The 13187-nt window shown below is 50.0% G+C and overlaps 1 protein-coding gene across 1 annotated transcript in view; it reads right to left on the bottom strand.

Annotated features, from left to right (window-relative positions):
- Positions 1-13187, bottom strand: part of UTP20 (UTP20 small subunit processome component) — a 1022377-nt gene that overhangs the window by 84996 nt on the left and 924194 nt on the right. Inside the window, exon 57 of the mRNA XM_086919130.1 lies at positions 10862-11058. Within this exon, the coding sequence (XP_086775256.1) occupies positions 10862-11058 (197 nt within the window). The remainder of the gene's footprint in view (positions 1-10861; positions 11059-13187) is intronic.

The following is a 13187-nucleotide window of genomic DNA, read 5'->3' as shown; positions in this document are numbered from 1 at the left end:
AAAGACCGAACTGCTTCTGATTGGTAAACACACTGCTTTATGGGGCCCCCAACATTGACCACCTCAGATGGGTTCCACACCCTCTCCCTCCAAAACCGCTAGCAATCTTGGCATCATTTTTGATGACCAAATGTCCATGAAACAACAAGCGGTCAGAGTTGCAGCCACTTGTTTTACCATCCTCAAGTGGCTCAGGAAAATCATGTGGATGCTCCCCCAGGAAACACAAAAATCCGTAGTCCAGGCCCTAATCACATCTAGACTGGACTAAGGCAACATCTTGTACCTGGGAGCCTGTAAAGAAGTCACGAGGAAACTTCAAACAGTACAAAACGAAGCGGTTAGGCTGCTCTGCAAACTGCCCAAAAAATCTTCCACCTCCTCTGGTCTACGTAGTCTTCACTGACTTCGAATTGAAAGCCGCACATAGTTTTAAGCCATGTGTTTCATGCGCAGGATTAAGGCAGGCAAAGCACCATCCTACCTGAGCACCCTTGTTCATCAATATTGCCCCCCAAGAACCCTACGCTCTTCATGCCAACATAAGTTTCAGGTACCCAGGATAAACCGAGCAAGAATGGGTGGACGTTCCTTCTCATACCTTGCCCCTTCTCTTTGGAATTCTCTCCCCATCCAGCTCCGCACAGACAAATGCTACCTCCAATTCCGTAGGAACCTAAAAACATGGTTGTTTAACCAATAACCCTCTTACAGGCCCCTCTGTCCCCCTACTGTATTTTTTTCGCTCAAAATGTCTTTAGTGCCGGGAAACCTCCGGGTAGCTGCGTACTCTATAAAAATAAATATAATAATAACAATAATAATAATAATAATAATAATAATAATGGACGGTCTTCGTTTTTGAAATTTTTATGCAATTCAGTTGTAAGGTCACTTGGTAAGCATATAATCGAAGACACAAAAGTTTGTATAATATGCACTATAAGGATATCATGTTAGAACATCCAATACCGTAATATAGTAATAATAGACACATATTCTATGTACAGTCTTAATATCAAAACATCAGAAAACAAATAAATCTCACATATTCTTCCACATCGCAACCGTCAGCATCATGATAAAGATATAGAGAGGCTAGCGTGAGGTTTGTCTTATGTGAGACAAGAGGGTTCACGATCGTGAAAGCGATCCATAGGGAGAATAACCTATTTCAGAAGTTTGTGCAGTGGTTGCAATTTGAAAAGTAAAAATTGGGATTGAAAGATAATATAAATCAAACCTAAACCAAGTCAAACACCATTGCTGCTGCAGTCAATCATGTAAAGCAGCAATATTTTTAAAAGCCATTCTTTTTTGTCCAGAGTGACATGACAGTGATTGATATACAAGAAGTGAGCAACCCAATATACCCTTGAGGGCTCGGGCAAAAGAATTGGTAGGGTAGAGGTACCTTCAAGGGATTTAAAAAGGGGGGGGGGCGCTCGGCCCACCCGCCCACATGGCAGTGCGGCGCCCCCCCCCCTCCTCCGGCCTCTCGGTGGTGGGTGTGTGTCTCGGGTTGATGACACGCGCGTCGCGCCTCCACCACCGTGCCTCCCCCGTGACCTGGAAGCGGTTGGACAGCTTCCGGGGCAGGGGGGCGGGTTTCCTGGGGGGCTGCCGTCGGGGCCGGCGACCCCCTAGTGTGGTAGCCCCCTTTAAGAGGCTCGGGGAGCGAGCTGGGCGCCCTCTTTGTCAATGGCTCCCTCCCCGCATACCTCGTGTGCCCCCCGCTCGGGGCTTCTAATTTTCTCTGTTTCTATTTCAGGACCCGGTGCCTCGTGGCCTCGAAGCGGCAGTGGACAGATCCTGGTGGACGTCGGGAGACTCTGACAGTGCACCCGGGCAGTGCCTCTGTTTGGCTATCGGAGATTCCTTTGCGGGGATTGGCAGGCAAAAGCGGCGGAGGCGTGAGGTCAAGCGGCCTGGAGAGCAGCTAGTTTTTGCCTGGCAACGAGGTATTTTCGGGGACGGGAGCGTCTTCAGTGATTGCCGGTGAGTGAATCTGCAGCCAGAGCCTCGAGGAGCTCACGTGCTGCTGGGGGCGAAGGAGGGGACTCTGTCCAGAAAAACGAACACCGTTTAACTAGAGCGCTTAGTGAAGCACTGTCTACTTAGATCGCTTAGCGAGCTGAATAGGTTTTAACACGGTTGAGGGTTAAACGCTGGCAATTCACTGTCTGGGGGCGAAGCAGGATTTAGCAGGGCAGCCAGTGAATGGGAGACCAATGAGGGAGTGCCATTTTTAACTGCCTAGAAGCAGGTTTTTACAGACCCTGGTTGCCAAATAATTTTGTCAATACCTGTGTTGATTGTTTAACCCCCTTTTCAAGACTTTTCAAGTATATTGCAGGGTTTTAATATACTAAAGCCTTTGTTGTAGGTTGGGACATACTTTTATTGTGCCTGGATAGTGCCCTTGTAGCCTCTTTTGATTCAAAATTTGTGCATTATATTAACATTTGTTTCCCCCTAGGAAGCTTGGTGGTGGTGCTTCTTGATTCAGCTGCTTCATCCTGTGCAGTCAACAGATCCCGTGCGCTGAGGACGGCATCGGTGAGGGGACACGCAGGAGATTGGTGGTAAGGGGAGTGAGGTGGGCCTGCACTTCACTGCTTCTGGAGGGCCGCCAGGCTTGAGACCTTCCTGAAGTTGTTTTATTTCTTTAATATGTACTTCTTGTAACATTGTTGATATACTTTTCAGTACCCTACTTTGACTAATAATACGTATAAAATAAAAAAAATTCTACATACACCTGTTTCTTTTGCCTTTTCTGATTTGATCACATATTGTGACTGTTTTAATTTGAATTAATAATCACGATTGTTTAGTTCGTCTATAGACCATCATTCATTTGGGTCTAAAATTGAATTTACAAACTAGTGTAACAAATACTGCAAGTAAAATCCATTGAAGGTACCTCTACCCTACCATGACAGTGATTGAGCAGGGGTTACTAAATCTTAAGCTATGGTCTTACAAACCCCACAACTGGTCGTATGGGCCTTAGTTAGTCAACGTGAAGAGGAACTGAGGAGCTAGCATTTAAATACATTTCCATAAATAGTGAAACCAGTAGGCTACACTGGAAATGACAAGAAGTTAAATACATTTAAAAGGGATTAACAACATTTTGATTAAAGCAATGACATTCAAGCATCATGAGTTTCACATTAGAATGATCCAAGACTCGACATTTTAGGATAAGGAAAAATAGATTGTTAACATGAATTACATAAAGAATACAGCCAATCCAGAAAGAATGTTTTATAAAGGAAATCCATTTTCTACATGAATTAGTATGGTTTGAAAAAAGGGCATTTAGGTGAGGTAAGTAAGGTGTCTGCTTCAGCAAACCAACTGAAGGTCTCTAAACATGAAAATAAGAATGCTTAGACATAAAGCCTTTGCACTCAAGCTGTGGACTGCAAAGGGTCTTCTCAGTTCAAAGTCAGCAAGAAACTCTCCATAGCATGTGAGAACCCAAGTCTAAAGAACACACACTAATATATTTCCAACAAAACACATATTGCAACATTTGAACTTGTTCCCACTCTCAGTCACTCTGTCATACTGGCATCTTCTTTAATGAGAAACTCACTGGCATTCACCTAATACATAACAAACAACTATTCACTAATTTAAAAAAGCCATCTGAAAATAAAAAGCATCTGCAATGGAAAAACACACAACGTGCAAAACAAACTACTATGAAATGTGCAGGCTTTTTAGCCTTTTAGGTGTAAAAGTCCACATTCTAACAGTATTAATATTAGGCTAACTTAAGTTATACAATATGTTAACTCAGGTACTGATCTTAATAGATAAATGCAGTCACCTACTACAAATGACATGATTAATAAGTACGCGTTAATTAGCAATTTAAGTCACACTTTACTAACAGATGCGTTTATCATGCAAATGAAATAATCTCTCTCCCAACAGCATCAAAGTTACGTAAAAATCACAGCGAAACTAGTAAGGCTGGGGAAGATGGTAAGCCTCTCTCCAGCAAGACTTAGAACATCACTTTGATTGCACGTGCTCTAGACTACAGACTGGCAAACAACATGCTCCGGCCACTTTCTTAGATGTGAATACTAGTGAAAAGCTGCACCAACTAGTGAATGTAACAGCAATAGGATACAACGATTTTACGCTAAAATGGATAATCGTTGATCTTGACCCTAATGGTGGCAAACATCATTGTAAGTCAGGTAAACAGAGATAAAATCTAAGTTTATTTGAAGATTTAATCTGCTTTTTTTCTCTGATGAGAGACGGGACCACTGGACTGGCATATACACATACAGAGGAAGCGCCATACACAAGGACATTACCCTAAACAGAAATAGCATTCCATGATACGATACCACTTTGAGACAAACAATGCACTCAATCTGCTTTAGAAGTAGAAATCTGCCGGGAAAGGAGGAGGGAGCTAAAAACTGTAGCTCCAGTTGTTAAGAAAACATCCACAGGACAGGCTTTATGACAGAAAAATGCATCTCTGATTATAAACAACGTAACAGACAAGGAAACACTTAACCCCTTCCACACTCATGACGAGCTGGGCTCGTCATGGTGTAGCCTCCTCAAACACTGATGACGAGCCCAGCTCGTCATAAAACAATGTAAAACAGCAATCTGCAGCACAGGAGGGGAATTGCCTTAGCAGCCATGGAGTTAAACACCAAATATCCTTTCTTTTCTGGTTGCTACCTTTGCCAGTGGTCAAGACAGGGGCAGCAGCACACCATAGGGCATTAAAAGCTATTTGAATGCGCATCTACATATCACTGAACTGTCCCTAAGGAAACAAAGGAGCAGTTGAACACAGAAGAACAAGTTACTTACCTTCGGTAACGATATATCTGTAAGAAACATTAGTTAGTGTTAGATTCCTTACCTTAGAATATCCCCAGGCGTCAGTCTGGATCCGGAAACTTTTGCGTAGCAGTACCCCTGCGCGTCGGTAGGCGTCGTCTGCAGGCGTCCCCTGCGGCTCCGCGTCCGTCGTCGGCGTCGTGCGCCGTGAGGACGTCGCTGGAGTATATAGACGCCGCCTCCGCGCGCTGACGTCAGTTCTTTGCACACAGCATTTCCGCGCCAGGAGACGCAGAGCCATGAGAGAACCAACACTGGTGCCATGTAAAACTAGGGCCCTGAAAGGGATGTCCTTAACCCTAGGTATCAGTTCGCAGAACGGGGAGGATGGGTGGGATCGGTAAGGAATCTAACACTAACTAATGTTTCTTACAGATATATCGTTACCGAAGGTAAGTAACTTGTTCATCTGAAAGAAACACGTTAGTGTTAGATTCCTTACCTTAGAATACATACCCCAGCAATACCAACCCCGGTGGTGGGTCTGCGAACCAATACAAACTACACCAGAAAGTCCTGGAGGACAGAACGGCCAAAGAAGCCATCCCTCCGGACTTGACTGTCCAGGCAGTAGTGCCTCGCAAAGGTGTGCAGCGAGGCCCACGTAGCCGCTTGGCAAATGTCCTGCAAGGGGACTCCCCGGCCCAGGGCAGTGGTAGCCGCCGTGGCCCGAGTGGAATGGGCCCGCAGCCCAACAGGAGGCTCCTTCCGAGCCAAAGAGTAGCACGCTTCGATGCAGAGGACGACCCATCGAGAGATGGTTCGTTTACAGACCGCCCGTCCCTTCTTCGCACCCACGTAGCCAACAAACAGTTGGTCATCCACCCGGAACTGGCGTGTGCGATCCATGAAAAATGAAAGCGCACGTTTTGGGTCCAGACGATGGAGCCGCTCTTCATCCTTTGAAGGATGCGGAGGCGGGAAGAAGGAAGGGAGGGTGATGGACTGCCCGATGTGAAAGGCCGAAACAACCTTGGGCAGGAAAGAAGGTCTAGTCCTCAGAACCACCTTATCAGGATGAATGGACAGGAAAGGAGGTTGGACAGAAAGAGCCTGGAGCTCACTCACTCTCCTGGCAGAGGTGATGGCAACCAGGAAAGCCGTCTTTAAAGTCAGGAGACGGAGAGGACAAGAATGAAGGGGCTCAAAGGGAGCACACATTAGAAAGGTCAGAACCAGGTTCAAATCCCACTGAGGCATCACAAACGGAACAGGTGGAAACATGTGAGTGATGCCTTTCAAGAATCGAGTTACAATCGGGGATTTGAACAAAGAAGGCTGATCAGGAAGCCTCAAAAAGGCTGAAAGGGCAGAAAGGTAGCCCTTGATAGTGCCCAGAGCAGAGCCCTGCTGGGCAAGAGAAAGAAGAAACAGAAGAACCTCCGAAAGAGGGGCAGAAAGAGGATCCCACAGCCTTTGCTGTGCACCATGCCACAAATCTGTTCCACCGACAGGCGTATACCGACTTAGTGGAGGGACGCCTGGCTGCCAGAATAACATCACAGACTTCAGGAGGCAAGTCAAATGGCCTCAACTGCCGCCGCTCAATCTCCAAGCATGGAGGTGGAGACTGGACAGGTTCGGGTGGAGGACCGTCCCCTGCTGCTGCGACAGAAGGTCCTCCTGAAGGGGCAGGCGGATCGGGGGACCGACTGACATGCTGAGTAGCTCGGGATACCAGTATCTTCGAGCCCAGTCCGGAGCCACAAGGATAACTTGGGCCCGGTCGCGCCTGATCTTCTTCAGCACTCTGGGCAGAAGTGGTATAGGCGGAAAGGCGTATAACAGACCGCAACTCCACTCGCGCCGAAAGGCGTCGCCGTGCGAGTGCCGTCTTGGAAACTCCAACGCGCAGAACTGAGGACATTGCGCGTTCTCTTCGGTGGCGAATAGATCTAACCAAGGCTCTCCCCATTGCAGAAAGATGCCTTGCGCCACGTCCGAGTTCAGACGCCATTCGTGATCCATCGAGCACCGACGGCTGAGTTCGTCCGCCCTGGCGTTCAGAGAACCTGCCAGGTGTTGAACCGTCAGAGTCACGCCCTGACGTTCCAGCCATTGCCAGAGGCGCAGAGCCTCCTGGCAAAGGGTCCACGACCCCACACCGCCCTGTTTGTTGCAGTACCACATGGCGGTGGTGTTGTCGGTGAACACCTGCACCACACTCCCGTTGACAAAGGGGAGGAATGCCTTCAGTGCCAGACGAATCGCCCGCAGCTCCAACAGGTTGATATGGAGCCGGGACTCCGCCGGAGACCAGATGCCTCTGATCTCTGCCTCCCCCAAGTGGCCACCCCAGCCCTGGAGGGACGCGTCCGTCACGACAACGTGCTCCGGTTGGGGAAGGGAGAGGGACTTGCCCCTGACCCAATCGCGGTCCGTAAGCCACCACTGCAGTTGTCTCGCAGTGCCCTCCGAGATCAAGACGTGGTCGGACAAGTTGCCCTGATGCTGGGCCCACTGAAACTTCAGGTCCCACTGCAGAGCCCGCATCCGCCACCGAGCGTGATGCACCAGAAGGATGCAGGAAGCCATCAGTCCCAGCAGCCGCAGCGTCAACCTGACCGAAACCCGGGATAGCGGCTGAAAGATGGGAATCGAAGCCTGAATATCCCGAACCCGCCGTTCCGGAGGATAAACCCGAAACTGCGCCGAGTCCAGAACCGCTCCGATGAAAAGGAGCTTTTGAGAGGGACACAGGTGTGATTTCGGCACATTGATGGAGAACCCCAGGTCGTGCAAGAGGTCTGCCGTCATCTGAAGGTGGTGGACGACTGTCTGGGGCGAGCCCGCCTTCAACAACCAGTCGTCTAGGTAGGGGAAGACTGAAACCCCCAACCTGCGCAGATGGGCTGCGACCACCGCCATCACCTTTGTGAACACCCGTGGGGCGCTGGTAAGGCCGAAGGGAAGCACGATAAACTTAAAATGCTACTGGCCTACCGTGAACCGCAGGTAACGCCGGTGGGCCGGCAGGACGGGGATGTGAAAATAGGCGTCCTGCAAGTCCAACGCTACCATCCAGTCTTGTGGGTCTAGAGCAGCCAAGACCTGAGCTAACGTCAACATCTTGAACTTCTCCTTCCGGAGGAAGCCGTTGACGGTCCTTAGATCCAAGATAGGACGTAGGCCCCCCTTGTCCTTCTTGGGCACCAGAAAGTAGTGGGAATAACAACCACGCCCTACTTCTGGCCCAGGAACGCGCTCGATGGCCCCCTTGGCCAAGAGGGCCGTAACTTCCTCCTGCAGAAGTGTCAAGTGGTCCCCCGACACACGGTGGTTCTGCGGTGGCATGGCTGGAGGAGAGGTCTCGAAGGGGAGGGAGTAGCCCCTTCGGACGATTTGCAGCACCCACCTGTCCGAAGTGATCGTGCGCCAGTGAGCGTGGTGATGGCGAACCCTGCCACCCACTGGCGTCACATGGGGCCGAAAGCACGGACTAGGAGGATTTTGGGGTAGATGCTGCGGGGGAAGGTGTGGTCTGACCCCGCCGTTGTCCCCGACCGCCGCCACGGCGGTTTCCACGGCCGCCACCGCGTTGAAAGGATTGTTGCGGCGCGTGGCTGGCAGCACGTGTGGGGGCGCCCCTTCCTTGGCCACGAAAGGGACGAAACGAACCCGTTTGCTGACGCTGGGTCGAGAGACCCAAGGACTTGGCCGTGACCCTGGAGTCCTTGAAGCGTTCCAGCGCGTGGTCCGCCTTGTCACCGAAGAGGTGACAGCCATCGAACGGCATGTCCATCAGTGTATTTTGGACGTCTGCCGAAAAATTGGCGGATCTCAGCCAGGCGTGGCGACGAATCGCCACCGTCGTTGACATAGCTCTGCCCAGCGAGTCGGTCGTATCAAGACCACACCGTATCGAATATTTCGCTGCATCTCGGCCCTCAGCCACAGCCTGACCGAGTTTTGCCCGCACCTCCATGGGGCATTCTGGCAGCAGTTCCGCGACCGTATCCCACACAGAGTGGGTGTAGCGGCCCAAGAGGCAGGCGGTGTTGCAAGACCGCAGGCCCAAACTAATGGACGAGAAGACCTTTTTGCCAAATTGGTCATACCTCTTGGATTCCCGGTCGGGCGGGGCCGACGGGAATGCGGACTGGGAGGTCGAGGCCTGGATCACCAGACTCTCAGGAGTGGGGTGGGTAGACAGGAACTTGGGGTCGTCCGGACAAGGACGGTGGCGCCTGGCCACGTTCCGATCAACAGGCGGACCTGAAGCGGGTCTGGACCAAGTGCCCAACAGAACGTCTGACAAGGCTTCATTAAACGGCAGCAGTGGCTCCTGTGGGCATGACTGCGGTTTGAAGACCTCGGTGAGGATGTTAGGCCTCACGGCCGCGACGGGGAGCTCAAGGTGTAATGCCTTGGCAGCCCTCATCAGCACCACAGAATAAGCAGCTCCCTCCACCGATGCCACGGAAGGAGGAGAGATCAAACCAGGGTTAGGAGAGTCGTCCAGACCACTGGCATCCCCCAAGTCACCTGTCCAGTCCGGGTCATACTGGCACTCGCGTGACAGAGGGTCCTCGGACCCCTCCCAACCTTCACCGAACTCTTCATCTTCTCCGTATTCGGAGTCAACGATGTAGACCGGCTCCTCGGGGTTCATGGGCCCCATCGGCGCCGGGACCGGCGTCAAGCGACGCCCGTCCGGCGCCGCGTCCGGCGTCGGGGAAGGTAAGGGGACGGCGCCGCCCGGAGCCGGCGTCGGAACCCCGGAGCCGGCCGGAGCCGGCACCGGAGAACCGGCGTCGCGCGGGGGCGGCGTCGGGGGTAACCCCGATGGCAACGGCGCCGGGGAGGCCGGAAGACCAGCCGGCGCCGATCCCGAAGGCCCTTGCGGCGCCGGGGTCGGAGCCGTCGGCGGCGCCGGGGCCGGAGCACCCGACGGCGCCGGGGCAGGGACACCCGGACCGCCAGGACCCCCAGACGGTAGCACTGGGCCCGAAGGCACCGTAGGCCCCGTCGGAGAACCGAGCGCCCTCATGGCCATGAGGAACGCCTCGATCTCCTCAGGCGTCGCATCGTGCCCAGGGACCGGAGGGTATGAGGCAGGCCGCGCCGGCGACTCTCGCGGAGCCGCGGGGTTGGGGTCACCCGAGCCCCCGGCCGCATCGCGCGAGCGTCGGGGGGGAGTCGGGGGTACGATGACGACGCCCCGACTTCTTATGCTTCCTACCTGACGAGCCTGACGAGTGGTGTCGACTTCCGGAACGCTCGGCGCGGCTCCGCGATCGTTCCCTCGAACGCTCTCTCGACCTCCGGCCGGACCGGGACCGCTCCCGGTCCCGACGTGGGGCCGACACCCGGAGCTCCAGTAGCTTGCGGGACCGCTCCCGCCTAGCCTTGTTGGTGAGGGCCCGGCAGTCGACGCAGGAGTCCACGTCGTGGTCGGGGCCCAGACACCGGAGACAGAGGCGGTGATGGTCTGTGACCGACATCGTGCGCTCACAGTCATCACAGTGCTTGAACCCAGGCATCCTATCAGGCACAAGTGAGTAATTAACTTCGAAAAACTTGGTCAAAGACCGGGATACTGCTCTTCAGATCTGCGTCCACTGGCGCGGAAAAAAGAAGAACTGACGTCAGCGCGCGGAGGCGGCGTCTATATACTCCAGCGACGTCATCACGGCGCACGACGCCGACGACGGACGCGGAGCCGCAGGGGACGCCTGCAGACGACGCCTACCGACGCGCAGGGGTACTGCTACGCAAAAGTTTCCGGATCCAGACTGACGCCTGGGGATATTCTAAGGTAAGGAATCTAACACTAACGTGTTTCTTTCAGATCACGTGTTACAATCGGTCCTAACTTCCCACTATGTTCAAGTGATAAACTAGGAGACTGCATTTAAAGGAACAGACTACATTTTAAGACACAATACTAATAGGCACATATGCAATGGATAAGGACTGAATTCCAGGAACGGACAAACACATTATGCACAAACAATGCAATGCATACCTTTTTGTCTAGGTTGTCTACTAAGAATGAAGTTGCTGAAGAATCGGACTGGTTTATCTTGATTTTGGAAGTACTTTGGGCTTGCCATTTACTAACAAGCTCTTCTGGTTTCTGACATGCAAACAACAAACCAAAAATCTGAGTTGCTGTTAGCCACACCCAGCTGTGAGGATGCCACAAATGAGTCTGGACATGACCTGTAATGAAGAGAAAAACACTTTGTGATGCTTTTTGTTAAGCTCAGCCGCCTTACAAATCAGACACTTAAACAGCAGTGTATTAACCACATAATAAGTTAATTAAAAACATACGGCAAGATGCATTATTTGTTCTTCAAGCTACAACAAACATGATGATCTTATGGCATACTGTAGGTTAAATAGGAGATGATGTAAATCAGTCTTGCAAATGAGGTCCAATAGACTGGTGGCTGAAGGGAATGCATTTATGCACATCCAATAGCTTTGACAGAGAAAAGGCAGAGCCTATACACTCATCCAATATGATATTCAGTCCCCTGGTGAATGACATTGAAAGCTTTGGGTAATTCGTGGCTATCAAAATTGTCCTGGCCTTTAAAATTCAGGAGCGAAAGCTGTGTCATGTTTGAATAACATTCACATTTGTACTATATTATAAAAAGACAATTTCAATCCCATGTTTCTTTGAATCAACTATGGGCAAGCAGGATGGAGCACTGCTGGTTTTATTTTAATAACATTTTTCTTTTTAGATTTTTTTAGGGTAACAATAGCAAGCAAAAATTGTGTAGACTTCCTGATTTTTTTAATGCTACCTAGCAGATGTTGCTTAAATGTGTAATTTTAAGCCTACCATAAAAATAAAAGAGTGCAACAACACTTTTCGTTGTTTCACCTCTAGCTTTTCATAGGTCTACCTAGTACAAAGCAGTCGGGTTTCATCCGGATGAGGTTTATTGTGAGTATTCGGGTTTAATGTGTGGTGCTAAGTGAAAACACAATATGAGATGGGAACAATCACTTTCCACTGTATAATGATTAGGGATGAGCATAGTTGTTTTTTCCCCAAAAAGAGTCTGCTTTCTCTTTACCAATGTAAAGTTTTTCTGGGCACTTCGAGACCAGGTTTACCACACAATGAGCTGGCAAATATCTGCTGAATGTTTATGTGCAATAGTACCTTGAGCCGAGCTTTTACAAGCTCAATTGTATTACACAGGAGAAAAACCACTAGCTTTTGTTTGTTAAGCATTTCATGCAGAACCACTGTCAGTGTTAAATGTAGATCAAACATATTTTCAATCAAATAAGACAAAAGCTGCAATAAACCTAACTTTAGATACCTCTAATCTTAATAATATAGGACGGGAAACAGAGCAGCTGCTCCCAAGCTTAAACAGAACAGGCCATGCTGACGAGCCAGAGATGAAGGAAGCAAATGGAGACTACATTTATAATTGTTATCACGAAGAGGTTGAATTTTATGGCCTGTGTCCTGGGATAGTAATTTCTGGATAGCCACAATCCTTTAGAAATCTGCTCTTTCATAAAGTCCAGTGGCCATTATTGACAGCATGGAAATATTGTAATTTTTAGTTTAATGTATAGTGCATGTCTGTAATTTTCTTTCAGTACCAGGGAAATTAGATATGGTTTCTGAGACTTTCATTGATGAACACACTTCAGTTCTCCGTCGATCACATGTCCTCTGGTATCATGGCCAAGCCTGTATTCCTGTCCTGACAGGAGGGAAGGTGGGCGACATCCAATGGGTCGAGTTCTGATGATTAGGATGTCACATTATAGAGCAATGCATTAACCAGGCGAATAACCGTAAAATTCATAGAAGCATAAACTTGAATAAGATCAGCAAACTAATGGAATACTGCTGAAACAAGTTGAAATTGGCCATGAAAATTTAAGCCAAAAAACTTTACTGGAGGTTTAAAAAGGTTTCATTTGAAACAGTCATACAGGAAATTCATTTTGTAGTGAGACATATATTTCAAATGGCCACTGTCCCGTAACATGGTTACTAAAAGCAAACCAGTTTTTAGGTTGAGCCTAGCGGCAGCAAAGCATGCTGTATAAGGGTATGCACTAGGAGCCCCACCCACTCTCCGTCCACATTTGTCATTGGCTTTGTGTCATTGTCCTTCTTAAATGGTGTCGTGGAAAAAAGAAGAACTGAAGTCAGCACGCGGAGGCGGCGTCTAAGTACTCCGACGACGTCATCACGGCGCCGACGACGGACGCGGAGCCGCAGACGACGCCTACCGATCCGCAAGGGTACTGCTACGCAAAAATTTCCGGATCCAGTCTGACGCCTGGGGATATTTCTAAGG

Source organism: Lissotriton vulgaris, chromosome 1_1 (assembly GCF_964263255.1).
Source record: "Lissotriton vulgaris chromosome 1_1, aLisVul1.2, whole genome shotgun sequence".
NCBI classification, from domain to species: Eukaryota; Metazoa; Chordata; class Amphibia; order Caudata; family Salamandridae; genus Lissotriton; species Lissotriton vulgaris.
Note: the sequence above shows the minus strand (reverse complement) of the source record. Positions and strands in the feature narration are given on the sequence as shown.